Here is a 23,928-nt window from a genome sequence, read left to right as displayed (position 1 = left end):
CCAGTTTCCAGGGCGGGAGCAGATCTGCAGCTGCTGCCAGAGAGTGTCCACCCCTGGCAACTGCCTGTGGAGCTGTGCCAGGCTTGGAGGACAGGCTGGCCTACGGACACGTGCCCACACGCCCCTGCCCAGACCTGGGCCGGCTGCCTACCACCTTCTTTCCGAACAGACACTCCAGTACTTGTTGAAAGACGTTTTATTTTCAGTGTTCCATTCCGTCTACTCAGGGCACTGGATGACATGGCAGCTCAAAAGCAGAGAAGCTGGAGATGAACCCCAACCTTCCCGTGAGGGCCGGGGGTGCCTGCTGACCGCTGGGGGGCACGCACACGAGTCAGACCACAGGCTGCACAGGCTCACGGTGCAGATGGGAGGGCACAGGCTGCACGGGACAGAAGGGCCCCACTCCAGCAGCCCTCACAGGACCTGACACACTGGGCTGGGGGCTCCCTCTCAGAGAAGGTCCTTCCCTCCCACCCTCTGAGGCTTGGCCCTGGGGAAAGAGATCAGAGACCCAACTCAGGGAGATGGGGATGAGGGTAGGGCCTGGAGCACGAGGAGTCAGCAGAAGAGGACAGAAAGGGGGAAGGGCCACCCCCTGCCTGTAGCAGGGACACTACATGGCGGTAAGAGGAGAGCAAGGCAGGACGATGCTAGTTAGAGACGGAGGCAGGGGTTTCAGAGAACCGTAGTGTTGTTCTGGATGGCCAGCTCCCAGCTGGGGATCAGTCAAAGGAGATGAGCTGGGCTTCACTGCCCTGTGCCGGAGGGCCCTGTGCCGGTGGCTGCTGGGCCACGGGGGCGGCTGCTGGGGGGGTCCCCCTGAGGGCGCCATCTGGAGGGGACACAGAGGAACCATTGGCCCTGCCTTCCCACCCTCTACTGGCTGTTCTATAGAATGCTCTGCCCTGGTCTCAGCCCCAGGGAGGCCCCAGCCCCACTCCCTCCTCCCAGCATGTGGCCGGTTCCCGTTTCTCTTCCTGCCCCAGCATAGACCCCACGCGTTCCCAACCAACATCTGTGGAGTTGAGCTGACTTGGCCTCGAACTTTTAAGGGAACGTGCGTAGCTTGGTTATCTGCGGGTGCTGTGGCGTGCGTGCGGTGTGTGTTGATGTCCTCGCTGCTGGGAACCAGTCCTGGCCTGCACTGTCTGTCCTCCCCAGGCCAGCCCCACCACCCTCAGCGTCCTGAGCCTCGCCGGCAGCCTGGGGAGAGGCTCACCTGCTGGTACATGGGCTGCTGCCCTGAGATGTAGGGCTGCTGTGGGGGCGGCATCGGTGTGTCCTGGCTGGGAAGGGTGTTCATGAGGTTCTGCGAAAATGAAGCGAAACTCACATTAAGGAGTCCTGCCGACAACAAAGGGGGGGCATTTCTGACCTGAAAAATCAAACGCCCACCAGCTAGGAGACCCTAACGGTGGGGAAGGGGGTGTTGAGCAGGATGGCCTGCCCTGCCCAGTGCTCCCCTGGCGTCTTTTCCGTGTGGACGCCTCACAGTCTCTCACCTGCATGCTATACGGCTGGTAGCCCATGGACACCGACTGGCTCCCCATGTAACCCATGGCACCGGACTGTGGAGGCTGGGAGATGGCCGGGAGGCTCTGTGGGGCCTGGGAGGCCACGTTCTGTGGAGGGAAGGGCGTGATGGGACAAAGGCTGGGGTCCTCTCCCCGGGAGAGGGCGCGGCCCCACCTGCCTACCTGATAGCCCTGCGTGGGGGTGGGCTGATAGGAGGAGTAGGCTGGGCTGGCGGTGGGTCCGGCCGGGCCCTGGGGGGCCGCCTGCGCACCGGCGGCTCCTGCCGGGTACATGTAGGCGCTCACCATGCCGGGATCTGCAGGGGAGAGGAGCAAGCTGGCTGTCCTGCAGGGTGGGGGGCGGGGAGGGGCAGCACTTCGGAGTCTCCCTTTTTGTCGTGACTTTTGGGAGCGAGTTCATGTTTCACGTTCTCCCAAAAAGAAAAGCAACGAAATCAACGAGAACAGGAGAGGAGTTCTAAAACAGAATGAAATCAGAAGAGATGAACCAAACTGTACTGACAGTGACAGGAGGACACGGGAAGTTGGCGAAAATGAGCCCTCGGGCCTTCGGAAACTCAGCGTCTGGACCCTGCGTCCTCGGCCGAGAGAGGACCACAGACCTAGTGAACCTGTCAGCGAGCGCCTGTCCCCAGTGGCTCGGGCTGGCGTTCCCGGAGCCACTTTGTGTGTATCCCAGGAACGAACAAAACAGCACACGTGGAGTGGACGAGAGGCAGGAGTTAGAGGCGTGGGAAGGGGAGGGAGCCCCGTGCGGCATCACCGAAGCTTTGCCTGCCGGAAGACAAGCCGCGCGTGTGCATCTACACGTCCCGGCGGTCCCCTGCGCTGAGCGCGCCTGGGCCCGGGTTGCCAAAGAGCCTCCGCTATCAGGACCAGGGGCTCGCTGGACGGGAGCTACGTTTCAGGAAATGGAGCAGCCGAAGGGGTTTCCTGGGGCCACAGGAAACCCTGTGACCATCTGAGCGTCCAAACACACTGTGAAATTTGAATAAAATGGGTCTGCCTGATGAAAAAGTAGACAGGAGAGAACAAAAAGTGCCTTCTTATTTTGAACAGACCTCTGATCAACGGGAGGAACGAGACAGTCACCGTTTGGCAAACGTTATGATAAACTCAGACAAAATTAGCAAAAAACATTAAAACCACGAGCTAAAGCCTGCAGAAGAACAAGGATGTAGGTGTCTTATCTCCTCGCCAGGGTCTTGTTGGTTACGGGAAAACCGTCCCCTCCGGGGAGGACACCCAACAGACGGCCCACGCACCACGTGGCCAGCGGCCGACTGTGCCTTCCTGCTGAACACTGTAGCCCCCCGATGACTGGCCCAAACACAGCCACGGGCCGTCACGCCGACCGAGACCAGACAAAACCCGCTGAGGGGTGGTCTGCAAGACATGGGCCAGGGCTCTTTGAGAAGTCCGTGTCGTGAAACACACAGAGTAGGAACATTCTAGGTTAGGGACAAGAAGAAACAGAACCAGTAAAGACAACAACCGTGGGGTTCCTACTGGCACAAAGAGATGTGTGAGAGCTGAACCCGGCTGCGGAGGACGTCACACCACGGCCTCAGGGGCTCCTAGCGTGGCATCCGTGCCCAGGCCGTGAGGGAGTGACCTGGTTTTAGGACACGCATGCTGAGACCACGAGGAGCAAAGGGCATCGTGCCTGCCCCTTACTCTAAGAGGTTCAGGAGAGGGCACACGTGCCCGTATGAAGAGAGCGCACACGTAATGAAACGTTAACGTGGGGAAAACCTGGAAAGCTCTCGGTGCTGTTTTCACCTTCCTGCAAATCCAAAATTACTCCAGAACGAAGAAAGATAAGCTGGTGGTCTGGGGCTCATCGGAGGTGCCCGCCCTGTTACCTGCTCCGGCCCCAGGCATGCCGGGGTAGGGGCTGCCGGCAGTGGGCGCCGGCTGGCTCATGTACACGGTGTGCATGGGGGAGCCCTCCACCGAGCCTGCTGGGCTGAAGGTGCCTGGGAAGCTGGTCGGGCCGGAGGGCTGGTAGAGCACGCCCCCGGCCGCGGGCACGGCCTGGAGCTGCGGACAGAGAGAGACGACGGTCAGGGCGGTCGGGGCAGTACGTGGTCGCGGGCGTCCCCGGCTAGGGGTGGGCCCGGTGGGGGTGCGTGCCTGGGCGTAGGGCAGGGAGAAGGCGGGCATCTGGGCCCGCATCTGGATGGTCTGCTTCTGCTGCTCCAGGCGCATCTGGCGCTCCTTCTCCTGCTCCTGCAGGCGCTGGATGGCCAGCTGCCGCTGCACCTCCAGGTATTCCTGCGGGCCACGAGACAGGGGTCAGGGCCGCCCGCAACCTGGGCGCCCCCCCCCCCCCCCCCCGGGGCCGACCGCCGCACCTGCTTTTTCTGCCGCATGATCTCCAGCTTCTGAGCCAGCTGTATCTGGCGCTGGCGCTCGGCTTCCTCAGCTGCCCGGCGAAGCTTCTCCCGGTGCTCTTCCCGCAGGGCGCTGAGGGCCCCCCGGGCATCGCGGATCTGCGCCAGCTTGTCCTGCAGCCCCTCGTAGTATACTGTGGGGAGAGGGCGGAGCCGGGAGCCCTTGGGGTGGGTGGGAAGCGCTGGCCGCCCAGGGCTGGGCTCCCACTCCGGACAATGGCCACCGGGCCTGCCCCTGCCCAGCCAAGGGCTTGGCGACAGGGCACGGCCGGGGTGTGGGCTTCTCAGGGGCAGGGCCGGGGGTGGGATTCCTCCTTGAGCGGACTGCCCTATGCTCAGCGGGGTACTTCCCACCGCTGGGGGCACTTCCCCGCCCCCACCCTAAAAACCTTTGCCGCGCCCACGGCGACCGGGCCGGCACTGCCCCGAGGGGCGCAGCGAGGCCGCCACGGAAGGTCCCCCGTGCGCCGCGGCACCTACGCCTGCGCTCGTCCAGCTGGTTGAGCAGTTCCAGCAGCTGGGGGTGCATGCTGTTGATGGACTGGAACAGGGACAGCACGGCCGAGTCGTTGGTGATGCTGCGGCCGCGCACGTGGTTGCTCTTCATGCGGTTGACGAAGGTGGTGACGGCGTTCTGCAGGGCCTTCAGAAACTGCGCGTGGCTCTCCTCCGACTCCCCGTTCTGGAATTGCTGCTCGGGACACACGTGGGACCTTGCTGAGCGTCCCCGCCCCACCCCGTGCCCTCCAGGGCCCCCAGACAGGACCCGCCACTCCAGGCGCTATGCTCCGACCCTGCTGTGCATCTGACTCGATCCTCCCAATGGTGCCGCTGAGCCCCAAGGAGCCCCAGGAGCGCCTCCTGCACTGGGCTCCGTGTCGGCCAGGACGGAGCTGGCCGAGCTTGGGCGGCCTGGCTCGGAAGCCTTCAAGGTGGCCTGATTCCCTTGAAGAGGCCCTGGTCTGTTAGTCAATGGCCCACAGAGCCCCCAAGCCCCAGGACAGGGCAAACAAAGATTCATCCGGGTGGTTCTGGGCTGCCCTACAATATTCTGATCCACGCCAGGCAGCAGGTGGCCAAGAGCCAGCTGGTGCGCAGGGGTTCCATGGAGTTCTCCGCTGGAACAGCTCGCCTCCGGGAGGTCGCTGTGGGCGGGGCCCTGGCCCCACCAGGAGTAGTGCCGGTAACGGGGCCCTCAGAGGGGGCCACGGCTTACCTCGCCAAAGGGGCCGCTGGAGGGGGCCACGGGCTGAGAGTCTGTCTCCGGGAGGGGCGTCTGGAAGAGGCCAGAGGGTGAGAGGGGCGTCCGGCCTATCCCAGGCGCCGCCCCCCCAGGACCGTGGGCCTGGAGTGCCGAGAGCAGCCCACCTCCAGCGCACTGGCAGGGACTGTGTGCCCCTCCGCCGGCGGGGCAGCCGGCTCCGTCAGGGGCGCGGGGGCAGACGGCGTGGGGCTCTTCCGGGACTCCTCCTGCTTCTTCTCCCAGTAGTTCCGGTTGAGGTACCGGGCAAGCTGCACGGGCAACAAAGGTCACTCCCGAGGAACAAGGAGCTGCATGGGAAAGCACCACGCGCAGAGGCACCCTCGCCCCCTCACCTCAGGGTCGATGTCCTCAGCCAGAGGCGCCGACGAGGTCTGGGGAGACACAGGCCAGATCGGCAGTGACCCACGGGCTCGAACACTCACCCAGCTCCTCCCAGGCCATCGCTCAGGATGCTGGGATGCCACGGCCGTGACAGTGGGCACTGAGCACCGGCCAGTCTGTCCGAGGGGCCCCCGGGGCTCTGGGTGTGGTACCCCCACGTCACTTCCCAGAAACCACACTGTAACGTCCCAATGGCAGGTGCAGGGTCTCCTTAGGCCCTTGGCCAGCTGGCCCCCCTGCTCGTGCAGCCCCGCAGAGCCCACGATGACTTCCTAAATCTTCCGCCCCACCTGCCACCCACCCCCTATTTACAGAGGGAGCTAAAGCCAGAAAAAGGCAGACCCCTTTTGACCCCAGGGTTCACCCATCTCCTCTTGCTCGGGGCGGGGGCGGGGCTGGGGGGGATGCCTCCAGCCTTCCCATGTCCTCTCCCCTCACAGGGGACCCCTGGCCAGGGGCAGGAAGGCCGGGGAGGTCCAGCCCGGACCTCGACCTGCACCCACCCCATCAGGCGCCGTCTTTTCTGGGGCAGCCCTCTGGCCTGCCTCCCCACCCCCTGGCACAGAACCGCGGCCCGGCCTGGGATGGGCTCACCACTGGCGAGGAGTACAGGCTGCTGGCAGGGGGCGCCGACGAGGCCACGGGCGCGGGTTCTGCTTTGGGGTACGTGGCGGCGGCGTAGGCAGACTTCTGTCTCTGCCGGAGCAGGGAAGCGTCAGGGTGCAGGCAGACTAAGCCTCCACACTCCTCGGCCCTCCCCAAACGTCTAGGGACGTTCTCCCCCCGTGCCCCCGGACCGGGGGAGCCTCCCTCGGCTCACCATCCTCTCCTTCTCCTCGGCCTCTGACTGAGACAGGGCCAGGGCCAGCTGCAACTCCTCCTCCTCTTGCAGGGCCGTCTCGTCCCGCTTGGGGGGCAGCTGGGGACAGACAGGCCGGTGAGCGGGGCCCGGGGCCAGGAGTACCTGGGACTGCTGGGACAGGGGACCGGTCAGGTACTCTGGGGGCAGCTGGGGACAGACAGGCCGGTGAGCGGGGCCCGGGGCCAGGAGTACCTGGGACTGCTGGGACAGGGGACCGGTCAGGTACTCTGGGGGCAGCTGGGGACAGACAGGCCGGTGAGCGGGGCCCGGGGCCAGGAGTACCTGGGACTGCTGGGACAGGGGGCCGCTCGGGTACTCTGGGGGCAGCTGGGGACAGACAGGCCGGTGAGCGGGGCCCGGGGCCAGGAGTACCTGGGACTGCTGGGACAGGGGGCCGCTCGGGTACTCTGGGGGCAGCTGGGGACAGACAGGCCGGTGAGCGGGGCCCGGGGCCAGGAGTACCTGGGACTGCTGGGACAGGGGGCTGGTCAGGTACTCTGGGGGCAGCTCCGCTGTGGACGACGCCTTTCCTTCTGCTTTCCTGGAGGTGAGAGAACGTTGGGTGGCCGAGAACCTCACCCCAGCCCCCCGCATCCCCACAGAATGACGACAGAAGTGCCACAGGCCATGCTCTAGAGAAAAGCCGGTCCCTCAAACCAGCTGTCGCCTCTGGGATGCGGGACCCTGGGCAAGTCACCGGCCTAAGCCCCAGCCCCCTCTCCTGAAAATGAGGTTCACACGTGGGAAAGGAAGTTTTCAGGGGAGCGGCCTGCAGACACCATCGCAGACGCCGGGAGGTGGACAGCACGGGCCTCCAGACGGGCCGCACCGAGAGGGATGAAACCTCACTCCTGGGATGGAACCAGGAGCACAGAACCAGACTCTAAGGCAGCTGAGGAGGTGGGACGGCCACCTGTCATGTGCCACGGACCTGGATGGGCCTGACAGGGACGCAGTGGAACCAGAATGGGAGCGCAAAGTAGGTGTTGGCCCCGCACTGATGTCACGTGGCCCGGTGTGACAACTGTGCTGTGCTCCCAGGAGAGCGTGCACTTCTAGGGAAACACACGGGGCTTGGGGTACAGGGGGGGCGGGGGGGCTACCCGCAGCTCGCTCGCAGAGATCCAGAACGGACATGGTGTGCGTGAACATGCAGGTGGGTGGGGAAGGGGGACCGTGCAGTTATGCCAACGTGGCGGCCTCAACACTGAGGGAGCCGTGAGGAGGCCACACCACGTGGCGTCTGCTTACCGCCCCTGCGTCTCTTCCCTAAGTTTTACGTCCAAGCTAAAAAGTTAAGAAGCACACAAACCCTAGCACCCGGCTGGCAGGTCTGAGAGCCTGGGTGCGTGCCAGCCCCCCTCCTGGACAGCCAGGACCCGGAGCCCACGAGGCCCTCGGGGCAGCCGGTGCGGACTCACTTGTTCAGCTGCTCGTAGCACGGCTCGCACACGCGCACCTCCTTCTCGATGCCGAACTTGGGGATGGTGGAGGACTTAGAGGAGCACTTGCCGCAGAAGATCTGGCCGCACGCCCGGCAGTGGTGCTGTGAACGGGGCGGGTCAGGGCGCGGCCCGCCACCGGGCCGCTGCCCTCTCGCGCCCACCCTGCCCACCTCCGCCTGCTGCTGAGTGCCCCCGGCCGGGCCTCCCCGGGTGGGAGCTAGGCCAAGAGCGGGCAGAAGGCAGGCCTGAGTGGCCCCAAAGACCCTCGGGAAGCAGCACGCTTCCAGGCTCCCGACTGCAGCCATCGTTGTGGGAGAAGTCCAATTAAAAAAACCCACGCACGAGTTGTGCTCGGGGATGAGTACTTGCGGGACAGTAGATCCGGGGCGTCAGCTGAGCCCCCCGCCCCCCCCCGGCCCCAGCCTGCACCATTGCCTTCTGTGCCTCAACAGGAAGGGAGGCTGCAGCCGGGGGGCTGGAGCGCACAGGCTGTCGGCCGTGAGGTGCAGCTAAGGGCGCAGCAGGCCCGGGAAACACACGCCCGAGCCTCCCGCGGCCCCAAGCCCACGGCATTCTTGTCCCCTGGGGGACGCAGCCTCGCCCAAGCTTCCTCCGACAGCACAGGCCATCAGACTCAGGACCCCTCGGTGACCAAGATGACCGCACGGCTGGGGGTGGACTTGGCCTTGGCCCCCCCCCCCCCACCACCACCACGAGGTCACAGCCAAGAGGGAGAGGACCTCGAGCGGGTGCAGCGGCCTCACGGCAACAGCGGGTGGTCTGGGGGCTGCCCCGGGGGGCACGCTCACCTTGCGGGTCACCACCCCGAACTGCACCCGGCAGCGGTGGCACTCTTCGGCATCCACCCAATCGGGGGCCTGGGGGACAGGCAGAGTCAGGGTCACGTGGCCCCCGCCTTCCCTGCCGACATGCCCACTCCCCACAAATGGGGGAAGACCCCAGAGAGCGCAGGGGCTGGGGGCCAAGTCCACAGATGCGAGGAGGGAGGCCACTCCAGGACACCCTCTTCACTCTAAGCACGTGGCAGCCAGGCTCCCTGCGGGCCGCAGCGACACAACGGCGGGTCTTAGCTACGCGAGCCCGCCAGCCACAGGCACCTTGAACGACCTTCCGACCCCAGCCTGACAAGACCCAGCGGCACGTTCTCGTGGAGACGGCAGCTCCCCCGCCAATGTTCCCAACGAGCCGGGCCCCCCGGGCTTCCCTTCGGCTCCCTCAAAGCAGCCTAACTCCCAGATGCCCAGCACCCGGAGGACTCACTCTCTCTGCAGCAAACATGGCATCGCTCTCCTTAAACTCTGGGAACACGTGTCCTGGAGGAAAGAGCCCGCGGTCACCGCCGGTGCTACCCTGGCACGCAAGACCCCGACCGCCCCACCTGTCCTCGCCCCGTCTGCCCCGAGACCTTTAGGAGCCACGTTCTAACTCTTGGCATCCGCCTCCCCAAACGGACCTACAAAAGGAGGCCTAGAGCCCCTGGGTGCAGAGAGCAGCGACCTGGCACCAGGTGAGTGCGCCTGGGTGCACGAGTGGGCCTGCCCGGTACCCGAGGTGGCTCCCCACGGCCGCGCCATTCCGGGGCCGTGGCATGGAGCCTGGCCGCACTCCCACCACACCAAGGGCCTCACAGATCCTCCCTGGACCTCCCATCTGGCTCCTGGCCCCACGCTCCAGCCCCCTGTACCTCTCAGGATTCTTAAAACCAGTTCCCAAGCTTTTCTGAGACGCAGATCCCTCAAGAATTCAAGCTTCAGATGCTCTCCTCAGCAAAGTAAACGTGAGCGTATACGCACCATCCCAGGTCAGAGGTCCAGGGACTGCGGGCCTGAGGCCAACTCACCAACACGGACAGGACCCTTGTCACACGTTCTCCACAGGTTCCTACCCGCCCGTAGCCACCAGACGCTGCCCCTGCCCCAGGCCTCATTTTCAGGGCCAGAGGGCTCTGCCCAGGTGGGGGACACACCCGCTCAGCCACAGTGGCCCAGCCCTTGCCAGACCCCACCAGCTCGGCACGGCCACTGTGGCGGCGGGGAGGAACCTCAGCTGTCACGGCCCAGCTTAAAGCCCTCCTGGGACCAGCTCTGCCTGAGCTCTCCTGCGGGCCGGCACCTCCCATGCCTTCGCACCAGCCCGCCGTGGCTCCAGGGCCTCGGAACGGAATCCTCTGGGGGATTCCAGGGCCCAGCCCTTCTCACTGCCCGTTCTCGTGTTCAGGTCTGGTGTGCGAGCTGCCTGCTCCCCAGGCGCTCTCCAGCCCTCGTGCTAAACCAGCACCAGGGTTTAGAGGCAGGGTTCCCAGGCTTTGCTTCCTTCCTAGGACCTGACGCTCGGGAATTGGCTCCTTCACTAACCCTTCACTCGTGTGTCGTCTGCCTCACCCAGGGGGTGTCGGGCTGCCCCACGGCGATACCACCTCAAGCTCCCGCCACCAATCACGCAGCACGAGGCCGTCCCCCGCCCCGCACACGGTGCACACAGCCTTCCTTGGGACGGCCTGGTGCACAGCGGCCCCTCAGCTCCTAGAGGCTGTGTCCCGAGCCTGGGACCTGACAGACCCCGCCCAGCTCACCTTCCACCTTCATGATCTGGTACGTGTCCTGGACCACCTTGTACTTGGGCTCGTTCCGGAAAGCATGCGCCCAGGCCTGGATCAGATACAGGATCTTGTTTCGGACGTTTACCTCCACCTGCCTCTGCAGAGAAAGGGGAAAGGAGAACAGACAACGAGGAGGGCCGTGAGAGATGGGAACACCAGAGAGGGGCCTTGCGAGGAAGCGGCAGGGAGACCGCGCCACTCTGAGCGCACGGGCCGGCAGGGGTGTGTGGGGGGGGGGAGCCCTGCGTGGGACACAGGGGCCACGAACGGACCCACTCCCCAGGCCCGACGCTCCTCCGTGAAGCCCGGCCCCGAGGACAAGCCCATCACAGCCATCTACCCACACAGGACCGAACTTGTCCTCAGTCCCCTAGAAAAAGCTGGGGCCTCCCTGAAGCCCAGCTCCCCAGATCCACTACCCTGCCTCCTCTTGCCCTACCCCAAGGCACCCTAACCGAGCCCAGAGGCCCCTCAGTCTGTAACCCACTGTGGCTCCAGCAAATGCCAGGCCGTAACAGGCAGAGCCCGGCAGGACTGCGTTGAGGCCGCGGACACGCGGCCGGCTGCCTCTCCTCTGGTCACAGCCAGCCTGTGTGGGTGGGGGCCGGCCGCTCCAGGAACCTCCCCGCGTGCACAGCCACCATTTCCACCAGGTTCCAGCACGGCCAGTCACATCTCCAGAGCTCTCTCGGGGACTCTCAGGAAGACAGCAGGGCGAGTAAGCTGCTTCCTGGAGATGCCAAGTAGACTCACGCACGAGGCCTCCGGTTCTCTCCCATAACTGCATCCAGTGAGTGGAACCCTCTTTCTTATGGTTACCCTCCCTCTACAAAACGGGGTTAACAGGCTCAAGCCACGTGTGGCACATGGGATGTGGCCGTGATAGCACGAGGGGCAGGGCTAGCCCTTCTGACCTTGTAGCCAGGCCACCCTAAGGACCGCCTGGGTCACCAGTCGGAGCCCACCTCAGGCCCCAGATGGGCTCTTGGCCACGTGAGCCCACGGGTGCCCACCCGGGCCGGGAAGCGGCGGCCCCGCCCACCAGTGGTGACAGAGCCGGTATACGGGGCTGGGCTCCTTGGCCGCCCCCAGGTGGCCTCACCCCTGCGAGATGCCCTTTCACCTCAAAGAACGGCCGGACCACCTGCTCTGTATCACCCAACCTCATGTTGTCACCACCCACATCACAATCCCTGCAGCTGGGCGGTGGCCCGTGCAGGACACTCTCTCTAGGGACTCTGGAGGACCGTCCCTCCCCTAAGAACAGAGAGTGTGAAACCCACTCCCCAAGGTGTCCCCGGTATGCCGTCTCCCCCAGCTCTCCCTCCACGAACACGTCAGACTCACGTGCCTCCCTGCTCAGAATCCTGGCTCTGCACGTGGGACAGCCCCCCCCCACCCCGGCCCACGCTTCGGGGCTCCCCGCAGGCCTCCACCCGCACACCCTGCCCACAGCTACTCACGCACACACAGCTCCTTCCCCACCACCCAGTGAGGCTCTGAGCCCAGCCCCTGGGAAGCCTTTCCCCTAGGAACGGCGGGGTCTCCTCTGTGTCCCCAGACGCAGCAGCCTGGCTCACTTCTGGTGACGCCCCGACCTCACCCAGCTGGGATTCCTGAGGCTGAGGTGCTCACCTTCCTGTCCTCTGCTCTGCCCGGCACTGCTCTGCCCTAGGTGCCGGCCAACACCCAGAAGAGCCCGGCCTCGGGGGTCACTGCACTCCCCACAGTCTAGAACCGTCTGTCCCCTTCCAAGAGCCCACCTTCAACAGCTCCTTTAGCTCCTCCATAGTCTGCTTGTTGGCCACCTCATCGTGGACCGTCTGGCCGCAGTTCTTCACCACAGACTCCATGACCTGCGGGACCCGAGGAAGGGACGGGCCAAGTCACCGGTCAGGGTGGGACGCCCCTCTCGGACAGGCCCCTCGGGCAAGCCAGCCTGTCGAGGGATCCACGTGGCAGCTCTGGGTCAGGCAGCAACCGCTGCTACGTGCGCCCCTTCTGATTCCATTTTTTACTACCAGGGACAGAGACGAGAGTCCACGTCTGGGCCCCAAGTCAGCCGGCTGCAGGTGGGACAGCCGAGGCATGACCTCTATCAGGTTGCTCGTATCTCCCTCGTTCCCCAGGCAGGTGGGCAAGGCCCCAGACTCAACTCGTCTCTGCCTTCCTGACACGGACAGCGGGGTGGGGACTCTTGAGGTGGCCAGAGCGCGGGGCGGGGGTGCTAGTTACCTCGAGGGCATACAAAGCCACGTGGGGATTCTTGTCGTTGACTTTCTTTTTGATAGAACTCACCGCGTATTTTGCTCTGAAAGAAAAGAACGTTGGTGAAAGAAATAGAAAAACGAACCATCTCAGAAGCTAACGTGAAGAGAGCCCACCCGCCCTCTGGTCCTCAAAACCCCCAAGCAAACGGTAAGGGAATCACACACCTCCAGGCTATACAGAGAAAGCCCTTTCGTTGTCCCCAGATCCCAAAACTCCCAGTGTGGAGACCATTCACTTCTCCACCTCAGGACCTGCTCCCACGAGGGCAGGCCACTGCCGGATCTTGGCGCATCAGAGGGCACCAAGCAACCCCGAGTGCGCCATGGTGCCGCCCCCTCGCCTCTGGGCGGCACAGGCCCGCCTCACTTACTGTGTGTCCCCCTGGCGGATGAGGTCACAGATCTGGAGGATGGACTCCCAGTCGGTCTCCAGCAGAAGCTGGCTGGTAGCTTTGTCTAAAGCAAAAATGCATCGTTACTGGGGCTCGGCGTTCGTCTGATGCCCTAGGTGGCCCCAGAGCTCCGCAACAGGGAGGAGAGACCGTCTCCTTCCCATTTAAAACATCTGGACTGAATGGAAAGGCACACGAAAATCCTCTTGCCACCTGATAATGAGAGCGCTGTCCTTCTCAGAGAAAGGACAAACCGCTTAAAAAATAATGATACGGAACACCGCTTATGCACTTGTGGGCCAAATGCCGTTCCAAAGGCTTCATGCAAATGCTGAGTTCTCACACAGCCTCGCCAGCAAGGGCCTGTTTCCATCCTCTTTACCGACAAAAACAAGGAAGCCGAGAAGTGAGGTCCCACGGCTCGCTGGGGCAGAGCCAGGCAGAGTTCAACACTACACTCGGCCACCTCATCCCGCAGAGTCCCTGGTTCCCCCCCAAGTTTAGCCTAGTTGACGAGATCCCAGCAAGGGCGAGGCTGGAGAAGATGCCAAGTGTTTTGTGGGATGAAGACAGGACTGACCCGGAAGAAGGACTCTCTGAATGACACCTTCACACTCTCCACATCACAGGTGCCTCAGGCAGACACACATGCTCTGTCCTCCAGCCCTGCTGCCTCTCCTCCCGGGGACACACAGGTGATCTAACGAGGTGCACCCACTCGCAGTACTGGTCTGGCAGTAACTTCGGGGTTGATCTCTGGGGGGCTGAGCCACCGCTCAGCTGCGTGTGCTCAGAACAAGGAAGGTGGCTCATCTGAGGTCTTCTCCAAAACCGTATTCAAGGGGAAAGCGTGACAGGCTCAGACTGACCACCGGAGCACAGGGAGCACTGGCCCCAAACAGAGCTCACGCAACGCAGTTTCACTGGGGGCAGAAGAGGACACGTCCCTAAACATTCATTTTCTTTGCTAAAACTCGTGACCTCCAGGAGGCTCCCAAAGGATCAGCTCCACCTCCGGCAAACAGAAAACCCGCCTTCCTAAACCACCGCGGCCTTCCGGGAGCCCAGTGGGGACAGACAGCGCCGGCCTGGTTCCCCAGGGAAGCAGCGCTCATAAGAGCGTGGCAGGTCCCAGTGAAGACACTACTGGTTCCACCGTTTGGAGCCCAATGTTTGGGGGGCACCCTCAAACCCCACGCAACCTAGGTTTTTTGGGGGAGCGGGTCTATGTGACCAGGTCACCCCTTTCCGTGACTCAGGACTTGTGGCCCGCTCAGTCAGATGCTTGTTTCCTCGGGACCGGCCCGCTCCCGGCCCAGGAGCAGAGCCCCGAGCGCAGTCGCCGCGGGCGCGGGCCCGGTCTCCTCCGCAGACCCTCACCTACTCGGGTCGGAGCCCGCGCCCAGCACCCGGGACTGCCCGGTCCCCAAAGCGCGGGCGCGCCCACCCACACCCCGGGGGCTCGGCGGCCGCCTCCCGGCTCAGCTCCCAGGACGCGGGCCGAGCCGCGGGGGGGCGGGGGCCACGTTACCTAGGAGACGCTCGAAGGTGCCGCTGCCGCGCCCCATGGCGCCCCAGGACCCCGACCCGACGCCGCTGCGCTCCCCGCTGCGAACCGGCGCGCCCCCGACTTCCGCTTCCGCCTTTTCCCCGGGCGCGCGCACGCGCGCGGCGCCGGGCCGGGCCGCGAGCGGCGAGGAGGCGGGCTTTTCGGCTCGCCCCAGAGGCTGTGCGCCGATTGGGCTGCACCAGGTCCTGAGCGCCGCGAACCAATGAAGAACTTGGACGTGAGGCCTATCCAATGAAAGCGGGGTGGAGGGCGGGACTTGCGCGGGCTACGGATGCCGGGTGGAGTCCGGGGACGCGATGTGTCTTCTCCTGGGGGCCTCGGGTGTCGGGAAAACGCTGTTGGTGAAAAGGCTGCAGACTATCCTTCCGCGTCGGGCGAGGGCCCGGGGGGCGGGGTGGGCCCGGGGGGGCGGGGCTGGGGGCGCCGGGACGCGGGGTGTTTCCCCGGGCGGGGTCCGGCTGCCGCCCGCCTTCCCTGCCTGGCTCTGGGGATCCTTGACCGCGCGCACAGCTGAGCTCCGGGGATGGGAAGGGCGACCTGGGCGATGCTCCCCCGACGCGCCCCACGGTAGGCACCCGCCCTCTCGCGGGGCTACGAGAAGGGGGTACCCTTCGCGGTTTGCAAAGTGCTTTGGGCTGTTTTAAGCGGACGCTGGAGTCCGGCCGGTCCCTGTGTTAAACCCAACCCTCAGGAGGTGAGGGTGTCTTGGGAAGGAGACTGCCTCCTGGGACACAGCTGCAGGGGAGGTGGGTGCGGGACAGGGGCCCAGAGCCGCCCACCCCTCACCACTCTTGAGACTGCTTTTTCTGGTCGCCTCGGAGGGCGAATCCCCCGATGGGTGTGGGTGCTGCGGCCACAGTCAGCTCTGAGGGTTAGGGCGTTGGAACCCAATTTAGTCTTCCTTACGTAGGACTGTGTCTTAGGGGCTAAGCCCTTGACAAGGGGCGTTTTGGGGTTTGGATCACAGTGTAGAGAGCTGCTAGCCAGGAGTTCCCAATGGGAAAGTGCTTGTGTCCTTTGTGCATCTCGAGTTTTTCCACAGGTGGGCACCAACCTTACTGACATCGTCGTCCAGAGAAAGATTACCATCCGGGAGCTGGGGGGGTGTATGGGCCCCATCTGGTCCAGCTACTTTGGAAATTGCCACTCTCTCCTGGTAGGTCGTAATCCTTTGCACTTAAGCGTTGTCTGGTGCTGGACCTCACTCTGCGTAGGCTGAAGTTTGGGTTCCTGAGCAATTACGCGAAGGCAAGGAAACATGACCGAACTTCGAGTTGCTTCCTTTTCCGAATAGCTTGATCCCTAAGTGCTCCTGCTTCAGAGCGGACATAAAAGCTCACGCAAGGTTTGCTGAGGGGAGCGTTTATTCTCTGCCAGTAACTGGCGCTTGCTCTCTGCCTTGATCCTCTGGGTGTGTTTTATGTTTGTGTTTGAATCCCACATCTCTTGGGTTTGTCCCATCCTGGCAAGGCCTGTGCCCCAGATTCCAGGACCCTTCCTGGAAGAACTGATGACCACGTGAGTAGTGGAACTTCCACGTAGGTGAAAGCAAATGACATCAGGTCGCTCTCATGAAAGTCATTTCCCCTAACTTCTGCTGTCCCCCCAAATCCTTTGTTTAAAAGTCCTTTTGCTCTTCCTGAGCCAGGTCTTGCTGCCCCAGGGAGGGGATTTGGGAAGGACTGTCTCCATCACGGGGTGGTCCCATCTCTGTTTTCTTCCTCCCCAGTTCATGATGGACGCCGCTAACCCCACTCAGCTGTCCGCGTCCTGCGTGCAACTCCTGGGCCTCCTTTCTGCAGAGCAACTCGCAGAAGCATCCGTCTTGATTCTCTTCAATAAGATGTACGGTCTGTCTTCCTGGAGGAGAGCACGGCCGCGAGTCCTGGGAGGAGCTCCCTTGGAGTGGAGCCGGGACGGTGGCTCGTGGCTTGGGGGTGGGGGGTACCGTGGGCTTTGGGATGCACTTGTGGCAGCCCGCCGTGACGGGGTGCTGCTTTTGCCCTAGCGATCTGCCCTGTTACATGACCGTAGACGAGATGAAGTCATTGATCAGGCTCCCAGACATCATTGCCTGTGCCAAGCAGAACATCACCACGGCAGAAATCAGCGCCCAGAAGGGCACTGGCTTATCGGAGGTGCTGCGCTGGCTCCAGGACACCCACAGAACTGACAGGCGACTGCCGGGAGGAGAACCGTGACCGGCCGGCTCTGGGGAGGAGGCAGAGAACGGCACCGCTTGGCCTCTGGCGATCTGTTCTCGTCAGGGACAGGACGACCCGACGTGAGCCTAGGAGATGGGCTCCCGTCCTGAGTGGCGGTGATGGGTAACTGGCCTCTGAACGAAAAGATTGTCCCCAGGGCTGGGAGAGGACAGGCTTGCAGGCGGCTGCGTGTCCTGCCTGGGATGTGCTTCCTGGGATGTGCTTCCCGCCCATCGGGAAAGCAGCTCTACTTTCCTGACGGTGTTTGCACCGCCTGGGACCAGACTTGCTCTGGGGACTGTGGCACAAAGCCGTACCTGTGGAGTTTCCCACATGCCGACGATGTGGCCTCCGTCGTGTGAGGCCGTCACCTTAGGAAGAACCGAGCCTGGAGTCAGAACAAGAGTAGTGTCTTCATCCGTTCAGCAAACGTACATCACCCCGAGGAGGGCACAGGGCTCCCGCGGGTCGGTGCGAGTGGGAGCAGCCCTGCTAGAGCACAGGGGGTGCCGTGCTCAGCTGAGGGGGCTCACGTGGGGGGGGGGGGGGACACCTACTGGTATATTCGTGTCCTAGAGTCTCCGTAACAAATTAGCACAAACCTGGTGGCTTAAAACAACAATTTGTGCTGACAGTTCTGGAGGCCAAACTGAAACCGACGTCAGCAGGGCTGGAGGCTCTGAGGGAGAACACGTTCCTTGCCTCTCTCCTGGCTTCTAGCGGCTGCCGTACTTCTTGCCGTGACTTGGCTTGTCACACACAGAACTAGAGTCCCTGCCCGTCTTCCACGGCTGCTGCTCCCTATGGGGACACCCGTCACTGGATTTAGAAGCCACCCTAAATCCAGGATGATCTCTTGAGGTCCACGATTATGTGTACAAAGGCCCTTTTCTGGAGTAAGGGGACACTTGCATGTTCCCGGTCGCAGGGAGACCTCTTTAGGGCTGCCGTCCAGCCCACTGCAGTTGGCTAAGAAGCCTCTACTCCTGGCCGTGGTTGAGTTGCTGACAAACGGCTTTCTCCATCTCAGCTGGCAGCAGGGGCTGGCTGGACCACGAAAGAATGCCAGGCATCTGTCGTCTCGCTTCCTGCGTGCAGGGCACCGGGCCCAGGGCCTCCTCCCGCACACAGTTTCCTGTTGGCCACTCTGCTGGGGTGTTCGCTCGGGGGTTGCAAGTGATGCCTCAGAAAGGCTCTTGCATAGACTCCGGGTAATTTGGGCTCGAGTCTCTCCCCGACCCCCACCCCGTGGAAGCGACAAACCCCCTCCTCTCTGGGAAGGGCACCACTGCTCCAGGGGTCCCACTGTGCGGCTGTAGATGCGGTGGTCTCCATCCCATGGGCGAGTCCTGGTGGATGTCACGGACAACCTGGCACCCAGGGTGAATGGGCTTTCCTCACACCTCCCACCTTCAGAGAGCTCCGTGCGCTCAGGGGACGTGCACTTTGTTCTGTCTCTAGGGGCGACCCCCAGCTCAGGGTCCATCTCTGAGATTTGGGCCTGGTAATCTCTCATGGCAAAGCCATGGGCCGAGTTGGTGAGTTTGGAGGACACTGACAGGCCTGAGCAAAGCTGACACGTGAACTCGGTTTTGAAAGGCAAATTTCCTCCCACCACAACCCATTTCTACCTTCCTGCTTTTGTGCCGTGCTTGGCGAGGAGCCCAGGGATGTGGGTATTTCTCAGGGACTGTGTTCACCCCTGGCCCTGCCCCTGCCTGCCCGCTGCGCTCTGGGGGGGACCCCTGCCTACAGTAATGGCAGCCAGCACCCCTGCCACCCCATGCAGGAGACGGGCCCTGCCACACAGAAACACGTTCCTGAGAAGCTAATAGCTGTGATCTCAAATACAGCTTCAACGTAAAATTTCTTGATTTGAAAATAAGCGTTGTAAGGGATACAAACTTAGGGAAGGGCAAAAAAGGATCCCACAGAAACACACCCCCCACGCCGTGCAGGGCCACCCTGGCCAAGGCGGAGACAGCACTTCCTGAGCTGTCCCAGCCCAGCTCTGCCAGCCAGAGGCACCTGAGCTGGTGAGCCCGAGGGAGGAGCCAGGTGCCTTCACAGGGATGTGAGCAGGACTCCACCCCTCCCCCCGCGCCCCCGGTCCTACAGCTGAGCACCCTCAGAACACGTGGGGCTCCCTCCTTCGGCAGGAATTCCCACGCAGCCTTTTTAACTACAAGAAAGTTGCGGGGCCAGGATCCTGTCCTTGCCGTCAAGCTGCTTCACCCCTGCTCTTCTCTCCCCGGAGTCCTTGGGGACGCCAGGAACAGACCTCCTCAAACCCACTCCACGTGGGGATGTGGCACCAGGAGAGGGTCCAGGTGGCCGAGGCGCTGAGCCCACCCCCACCTAGGCTGTGTTTCCACCTGTGCTGCACTGTTGAACCCAATGGGGCCTCAGTTATCGGCTTGGCTGCCAAGTCTGCAGTGTCTACAGTTAGTCGGCGTTTAAGGACAGGATTACGGGATTGGCCCTCCCCGAAGTGACCGTGGGTTGTCTCAGGCTGGACCCGTGTGTTCAGCACAAAGCTGTGTGTGATGCCCGACTGGCTGTGTCCCAAGCAGGTGCTGGTCTGTCTCTGGGGACTTGGGACGGACAATGCCCTGTGGGAGATGGCCCAGCAGACGGTCAGTCACAGAAGAGCCCTCTTCGGGGAGGAAAAAACGAGAGAGCAGAGACCTGGAGCCCTGTTCTACACTCGAGAGCTGGTACATGGGGGCCTGGGAGTCCCAGTGTGCTCCGGAAAGGACCCTTGTGTACAGGCCATCTACGTGTCCTCCCCGACACAGGTGTGGAGGCCCTGGTCGCACCGTCACAGACAGGTCTCTGCCTTCTTCCTGGAAGCAGGGTGGGGTGAATGGGGTGGCCGTGGGGACTGAGCCGCCTGCCGCTGCCGCGTCTTTAGTGCCCGGTAGGCCTGCACAGCCCGCTCTCTCTCCTCCCCGACAATCCGCTGTCGGGCCAGCGATGCGGTCAGAGGCTGGGACACACCACCAGGGCTCAGAAGCATCCTCAGCATCAGCGATTTCTTCCCAGGCTAAAGAACAGAGATAGAAGTTGAGGCACAGGTTCGGGAAGGAGGGAGATGAGGAAGGGCCCACGGTGGTCCGACAGCCGGACGCCCGGTGAGAACGCAGCATTCCGTCTGCAGGCCGTGGGCCCGGCAGCGCTGGGGGACACACAGGGCCACCCCCCGCCCCTGCTCACCTGGCCCCCGCCCCTGCTCATCCTGGGCTGGGCGGTCAGCTCTGGGGGCTGCAGGGCAACCTCGCCAAACTTCACCGTGTCTGCAGGGGCAGAGGGGCACAAGTGAGGCCTCTGCCCACACAGCCGCGGCCCCATCCGCTGACCCCCCTCTGCTGACCCCGGGAAGACAGCGGGGCCCGAGGCCGACGCAGTCGCTTCAGGAAGAGCCACCTCGGAGCAGCTCCCGCTCCAGCCTTTCTGCTGCCTTTTCCTCCCTTCTCTGCCGGACTCTATCCAGTCGCCGTTTCTGGAACCTGGGGAAGAAAGCACGATGCCGTTCAGATTCCTAAACTCTCATTTCTCTGGATTCCGAAGGTGGAGATCACCCTGCCCGGGAGGGTGCCCTAGAGTGGACCCCAGTGAGCTGCCACCGTGTCCCCACAGCTGTGCGCCAGAGAGGGCTCCGAACGGCAGGCGCCCAGAGTTCCACGTCAGTGGTTCTCAGTGGGGGCGACGGTGCCCCGGGGTACGTATGACAACATCCGGAGACGTTCTGGGTTGTCACAGCGGGTGGGAGCACTCCTGGCACCTCAGGTGGAGGCCGGGGATGGTGCTCCCACACCCTACACCACACAGAACGGCCCCCACCCCAGAGAATGACCGGCCCCGAGTGTCAGCTGTGCGACTGTGTCTAAAGGGTCTCACAAAGCGGCCCTGTGTCCGGGGCATCGCTGCGGCCAGACGGTACGTGGGACAGGTTACCTGTGATGGGCTTCTGGTCACCTGACCTGACTACAAGCACAAAGAGTGCTCAGACGAGGCTGCAGACCATCCCCAACTCACAGGTGCTGAGGGAACTGCTGATGAAGCCCGGGCTGGCGCAACTCAAAAGCCACAGCTATGGCAGAAACATCTCGAAAAGCCCTTGTTTGTCAAAATCACCTCCCAGCTCCGGCCCCCAAGCCCGGGAGGTGGCACGTGGCTTCCTTCCCAGACTCCAGGGCTGGGAGGCAGGGGAGCAGCAACTGGCAGCGTGCTCCCCCTGGCCCCAGAGGCCGCCTGAACCCCCCTGGAGATGCTGGTGTCCCTACTTTGCGGACGGGACACGGGAGCTGAGAGAGGTCACAGAACTTGTGCATATGGCACAGCTGAAGGTGCTCAGAGATGACGTGGCATCTCCCGCCAGAGGCAGGGGAACCCCGGGGCTGCGTGGGAACCCCACATGTAGTACCGATCTCCGGCAGAGGCGGCATGGTCCCCTGGTGGCCAGCAAACCCTCCCGAGGGAGCATGGGGCCTCGTCTTTTCTCCACCTCCCTACTGCAACTGGCCAGGAAGACGGCTGGCCCTTGACCTCATCTGGCTCTTGGGCCCCTGGATGCTTTTCCAGAGAAAGGCAAAGACAGACCTAGGCCTTCAGAGTTCCGTGGGTTTAGAGGCTCCCTGCACCGCAAGGTTAAGAGGCTCGGGTGTAGAGAAAACACTCACCGACTGACCAGCTTTTCACTTCTTTCTGTGCTCCCCATTCTGACACTGCAGGAGACAGTCGTGGGACCCCAGCCCCTACCCCGCCCCCACTCACGCTTTCTTCCGCTCAGATTTCTCCTTCTTGGGAGCCACCTGCACCTCAGGCTGCCGGCCACCTGGTTCTTGCTGAGAAAAAGCACATGCTGGGCCTCCTGCTCCATACGCTGGATGTAGGCCCCGTCAGACTCCCACTTCCTCTGCTTGAATTTGGGGACAGCAATGTCCGGCTCCACTCCTTTTGCTTCCTTCTCCAACGTCTTTCTGAAGGCCATCTGGGCTGAGGACAAAGCGGGCGTGGGGTGAGGGGCAGGAGGGAGACGGTGCCAGGCTGGCTGCACGTGCTGGTGCCTCTGCCCAAGGCCACGGGGAAGGAAGACCAGACCCAGTGGGAGCAGCCCAACCACGGTAGCTAAAGAGGATCACGATGCCCAGCTCGGGCACCCTTGCGGATGGGATCCCCATGGCCCACCGCTCCATGTCAAAGACGTCCACCACAGCTCGGCTGAAAAACAAAACAGGAAATAACCTAAATGTCTACCAAAACACGGCTGCTTGAGGGAGCACCCTATGTTCGTGCGAAGACTTTATCACACAAATCGAGGACAGTAAGCAAAGCACGGGAGGAAGGCATAGCTTTACCGCCGTTAACACGTGAAAATAGGCAGACCCTCTCTCGGAAAGGCACCTGAGAAGATGAACGGTGCTTTCTCTCAAAGGGTGACAGCAGGATTCAGAGACAGGGAGCCAGGCTATGCCGTACCTCATACCCCTCAGAACTGCTTGATTCACCGTGTACGTGAGCGTATAGCTCTTAAATGACCAAAAACGAGTGCCAGCTCAGGAGGGCACAGTTCAAAGTGTGCCATCTGCCACTGGGGCCAGCGCGCCTCCTCCAATTCTCCCCTTCCGTGCCTCTCTCACGTTCTCTTTGGCAGTCACGTAACCCCAATGAAAAGCAGGAGGTTTACAGAGAAATTATAGAACAGCACTGCTGTAAAATCAATCTCACATTTGGGAAAACATTTACATACACAGAACATGCTGGACTCCATCCCCCTCAAACGCCCTGAGTGTTGTTTCTGGCAGAGGCTGACAGGTGGGCACCCAGCCTGGCCTTGGGTGAGGGTTGGAAAGGTAAGTTTCTCAGGGGGGTCCGATCAATTCTCTCCTTAACCTCCGGAAAACATCCACTTCTCTCCACCGTCCTTTTCCGCACTCCCATCCAAGAAACTGCCATTTCTCACTTGCAAGAGCTTCACTGGCCTGTCGTGTCCACCCCCTCAGCTGTTACACAGTGATCTCTCTTCTGATGGATCTCCACTACTTCTGGGAGGGGAATCCACAATCCTCACAGGAGGCCCCTTGGGGTTTTTCTGGAGCCTCATCTGAAACCACACTACCACCTGCTGCCAGCCACCTCTTTGGCCCTGGTGACACCAGCCCTTGGTTAGTGTCCCACATGTTCCTGCACCCTCAAACCACTGGGTCCTGGCAGATTTCTTCTGCCTGAAACACGGCAAGTGGATTCAAACACACAAAGCTTTATTACCACCCAGCATGGGCCTGCACGTTACCTTCTTTCTTTCTCTTTTTGTTACTGATGGGATTTTTCATCTCCTGGCGGCTCCTCATAATCTCTCGGAGCCGGAAAGGGATTTCCTGTTCGTCCTGGTTTTGGGGCTTGCAATTTACTTTCTTTTTTTCTTTGCTGGGAGGGAGAACAGGAGGGTGAGACGAGACTTAAGCTCGGCATAAGCAGAATCAGAGAAACTGAAGCCGGGCCTGGACGGGAATTTCGCAGGCCACCTGGCTGCTGGGGTGCGTGCCAGGCAAGGAGGCATCCTCACCGCACACTGTCCCTGCGCTGCGTTCCCGCAGGACGCTGGGGTGGAGGGCCGCTCCCACAGCCCCAGGAGGACTCGTCCCTGACCTCCTCTCGGATGGCAAACACGGCACCCCGGAAGGTGGCTAGTGCCTCCACGCTGGAGACCCTCACGCCTTCCCTCACCCGGCCGGTCCCCCGTCGCGCCCGTGGCACGGACACAGCGGGGCCGGGTAGAGACCCACCTGCGCGGTCCGGGCCACGGCGCCGAGCGCTGCTTCCCCGGGAGCTGCTGCTTTCTCCCCTGCGGCCGCCCCGGACCCCCAGGCCCCGCCGTCCCCACCGTAGCACCCCCTCTACGCCCGGCTCCCGCCATCTGCACGCCGGGCGCTCCAGGAAGAAGCCACTTCCGCCCTTCCGCACAGTCCCGCCCCACGACCGCC

The 23,928-nt window shown here is 62.8% G+C and overlaps 3 protein-coding genes across 6 annotated transcripts; 1 reads left to right on the top strand and 2 right to left on the bottom strand.

The window, feature by feature from the left end:
- Window positions 1–676: 676 nt before the first annotated feature.
- On the bottom strand, window positions 677–14,824 carry HGS (hepatocyte growth factor-regulated tyrosine kinase substrate). The gene is given in 23 exon segments (XM_042965511.1): window positions 677–796; window positions 799–835; window positions 1,223–1,312; window positions 1,506–1,625; window positions 1,701–1,834; window positions 3,404–3,581; window positions 3,675–3,815; window positions 3,896–4,068; window positions 4,415–4,625; window positions 5,151–5,210; window positions 5,303–5,446; window positions 5,531–5,569; window positions 6,174–6,275; window positions 6,400–6,498; window positions 6,904–6,982; window positions 7,863–7,987; window positions 8,696–8,764; window positions 9,168–9,220; window positions 10,480–10,603; window positions 12,270–12,362; window positions 12,742–12,817; window positions 13,148–13,232; window positions 14,700–14,824. Coding segments are annotated over 23 exon segments (2,340 nt in total). The 5' UTR covers window positions 14,737–14,824; the 3' UTR covers window positions 677–725.
- On the top strand, window positions 12,810–17,473 carry ARL16 (ADP ribosylation factor like GTPase 16). 4 transcript variants are annotated; one of them, XM_042965519.1, is made up of 5 exons: window positions 15,035–15,095; window positions 15,247–15,305; window positions 15,781–15,894; window positions 16,468–16,583; window positions 16,747–17,473. In XM_042965519.1, the coding sequence occupies exons 1-5, from the start codon at window positions 15,035–15,037 to the stop codon at window positions 16,937–16,939; spliced, it is 543 nt and encodes a 180-aa protein (XP_042821453.1). In that variant the 3' UTR covers window positions 16,940–17,473. The 4 variants fall into 4 exon arrangements, with proteins under 4 accessions (XP_042821452.1, XP_042821449.1, XP_042821451.1 ...); XM_042965518.1 differs by lacking the exons at window positions 15,035–15,095; window positions 15,247–15,305 and adding an exon at window positions 12,810–12,924 and having other exon boundaries at window positions 16,747–17,469; XM_042965515.1 differs by lacking the exon at window positions 15,247–15,305 and having other exon boundaries at window positions 14,921–15,075; window positions 16,747–17,469.
- Window positions 17,474–19,674: 2,201 nt separating this feature from the next.
- On the bottom strand, window positions 19,675–23,892 carry CCDC137 (coiled-coil domain containing 137). Its single transcript, XM_042965512.1, is given in 7 exon segments — window positions 19,675–19,988; window positions 20,159–20,238; window positions 20,369–20,451; window positions 21,719–21,776; window positions 21,779–21,940; window positions 23,238–23,371; window positions 23,731–23,892. Coding segments are annotated over 7 exon segments (873 nt in total). The 5' UTR covers window positions 23,862–23,892; the 3' UTR covers window positions 19,675–19,763.
- Between the last annotated feature and the right edge of the window lie 36 nt (window positions 23,893–23,928).

Source organism: Panthera tigris, chromosome E1, assembly GCF_018350195.1.
Source record: "Panthera tigris isolate Pti1 chromosome E1, P.tigris_Pti1_mat1.1, whole genome shotgun sequence".
Taxonomy (NCBI): domain Eukaryota; kingdom Metazoa; phylum Chordata; class Mammalia; order Carnivora; family Felidae; genus Panthera; species Panthera tigris.
Note: the sequence above shows the minus strand (reverse complement) of the source record. Positions and strands in the feature narration are given on the sequence as shown.

Excerpts from the sequence above, each read along its gene's own strand:
- ARL16 (XM_042965519.1), top strand. The coding sequence starts at position 15,035 with ATGTGTCTTCTCCTGGGGGCCTCGGGTGTCGGGAAAACGCTGTTGGTG. Across the intron at positions 15,096-15,246 it reads GTTGGTGAAAAGGCTGCAGA|AGCTGAGCTCCGGGGATGGG; the intron begins CTATCCTTCCGC and ends GACCGCGCGCAC. Across the intron at positions 16,584-16,746 it reads TTGATTCTCTTCAATAAGAT|CGATCTGCCCTGTTACATGA; the intron begins GTACGGTCTGTC and ends CTTTTGCCCTAG.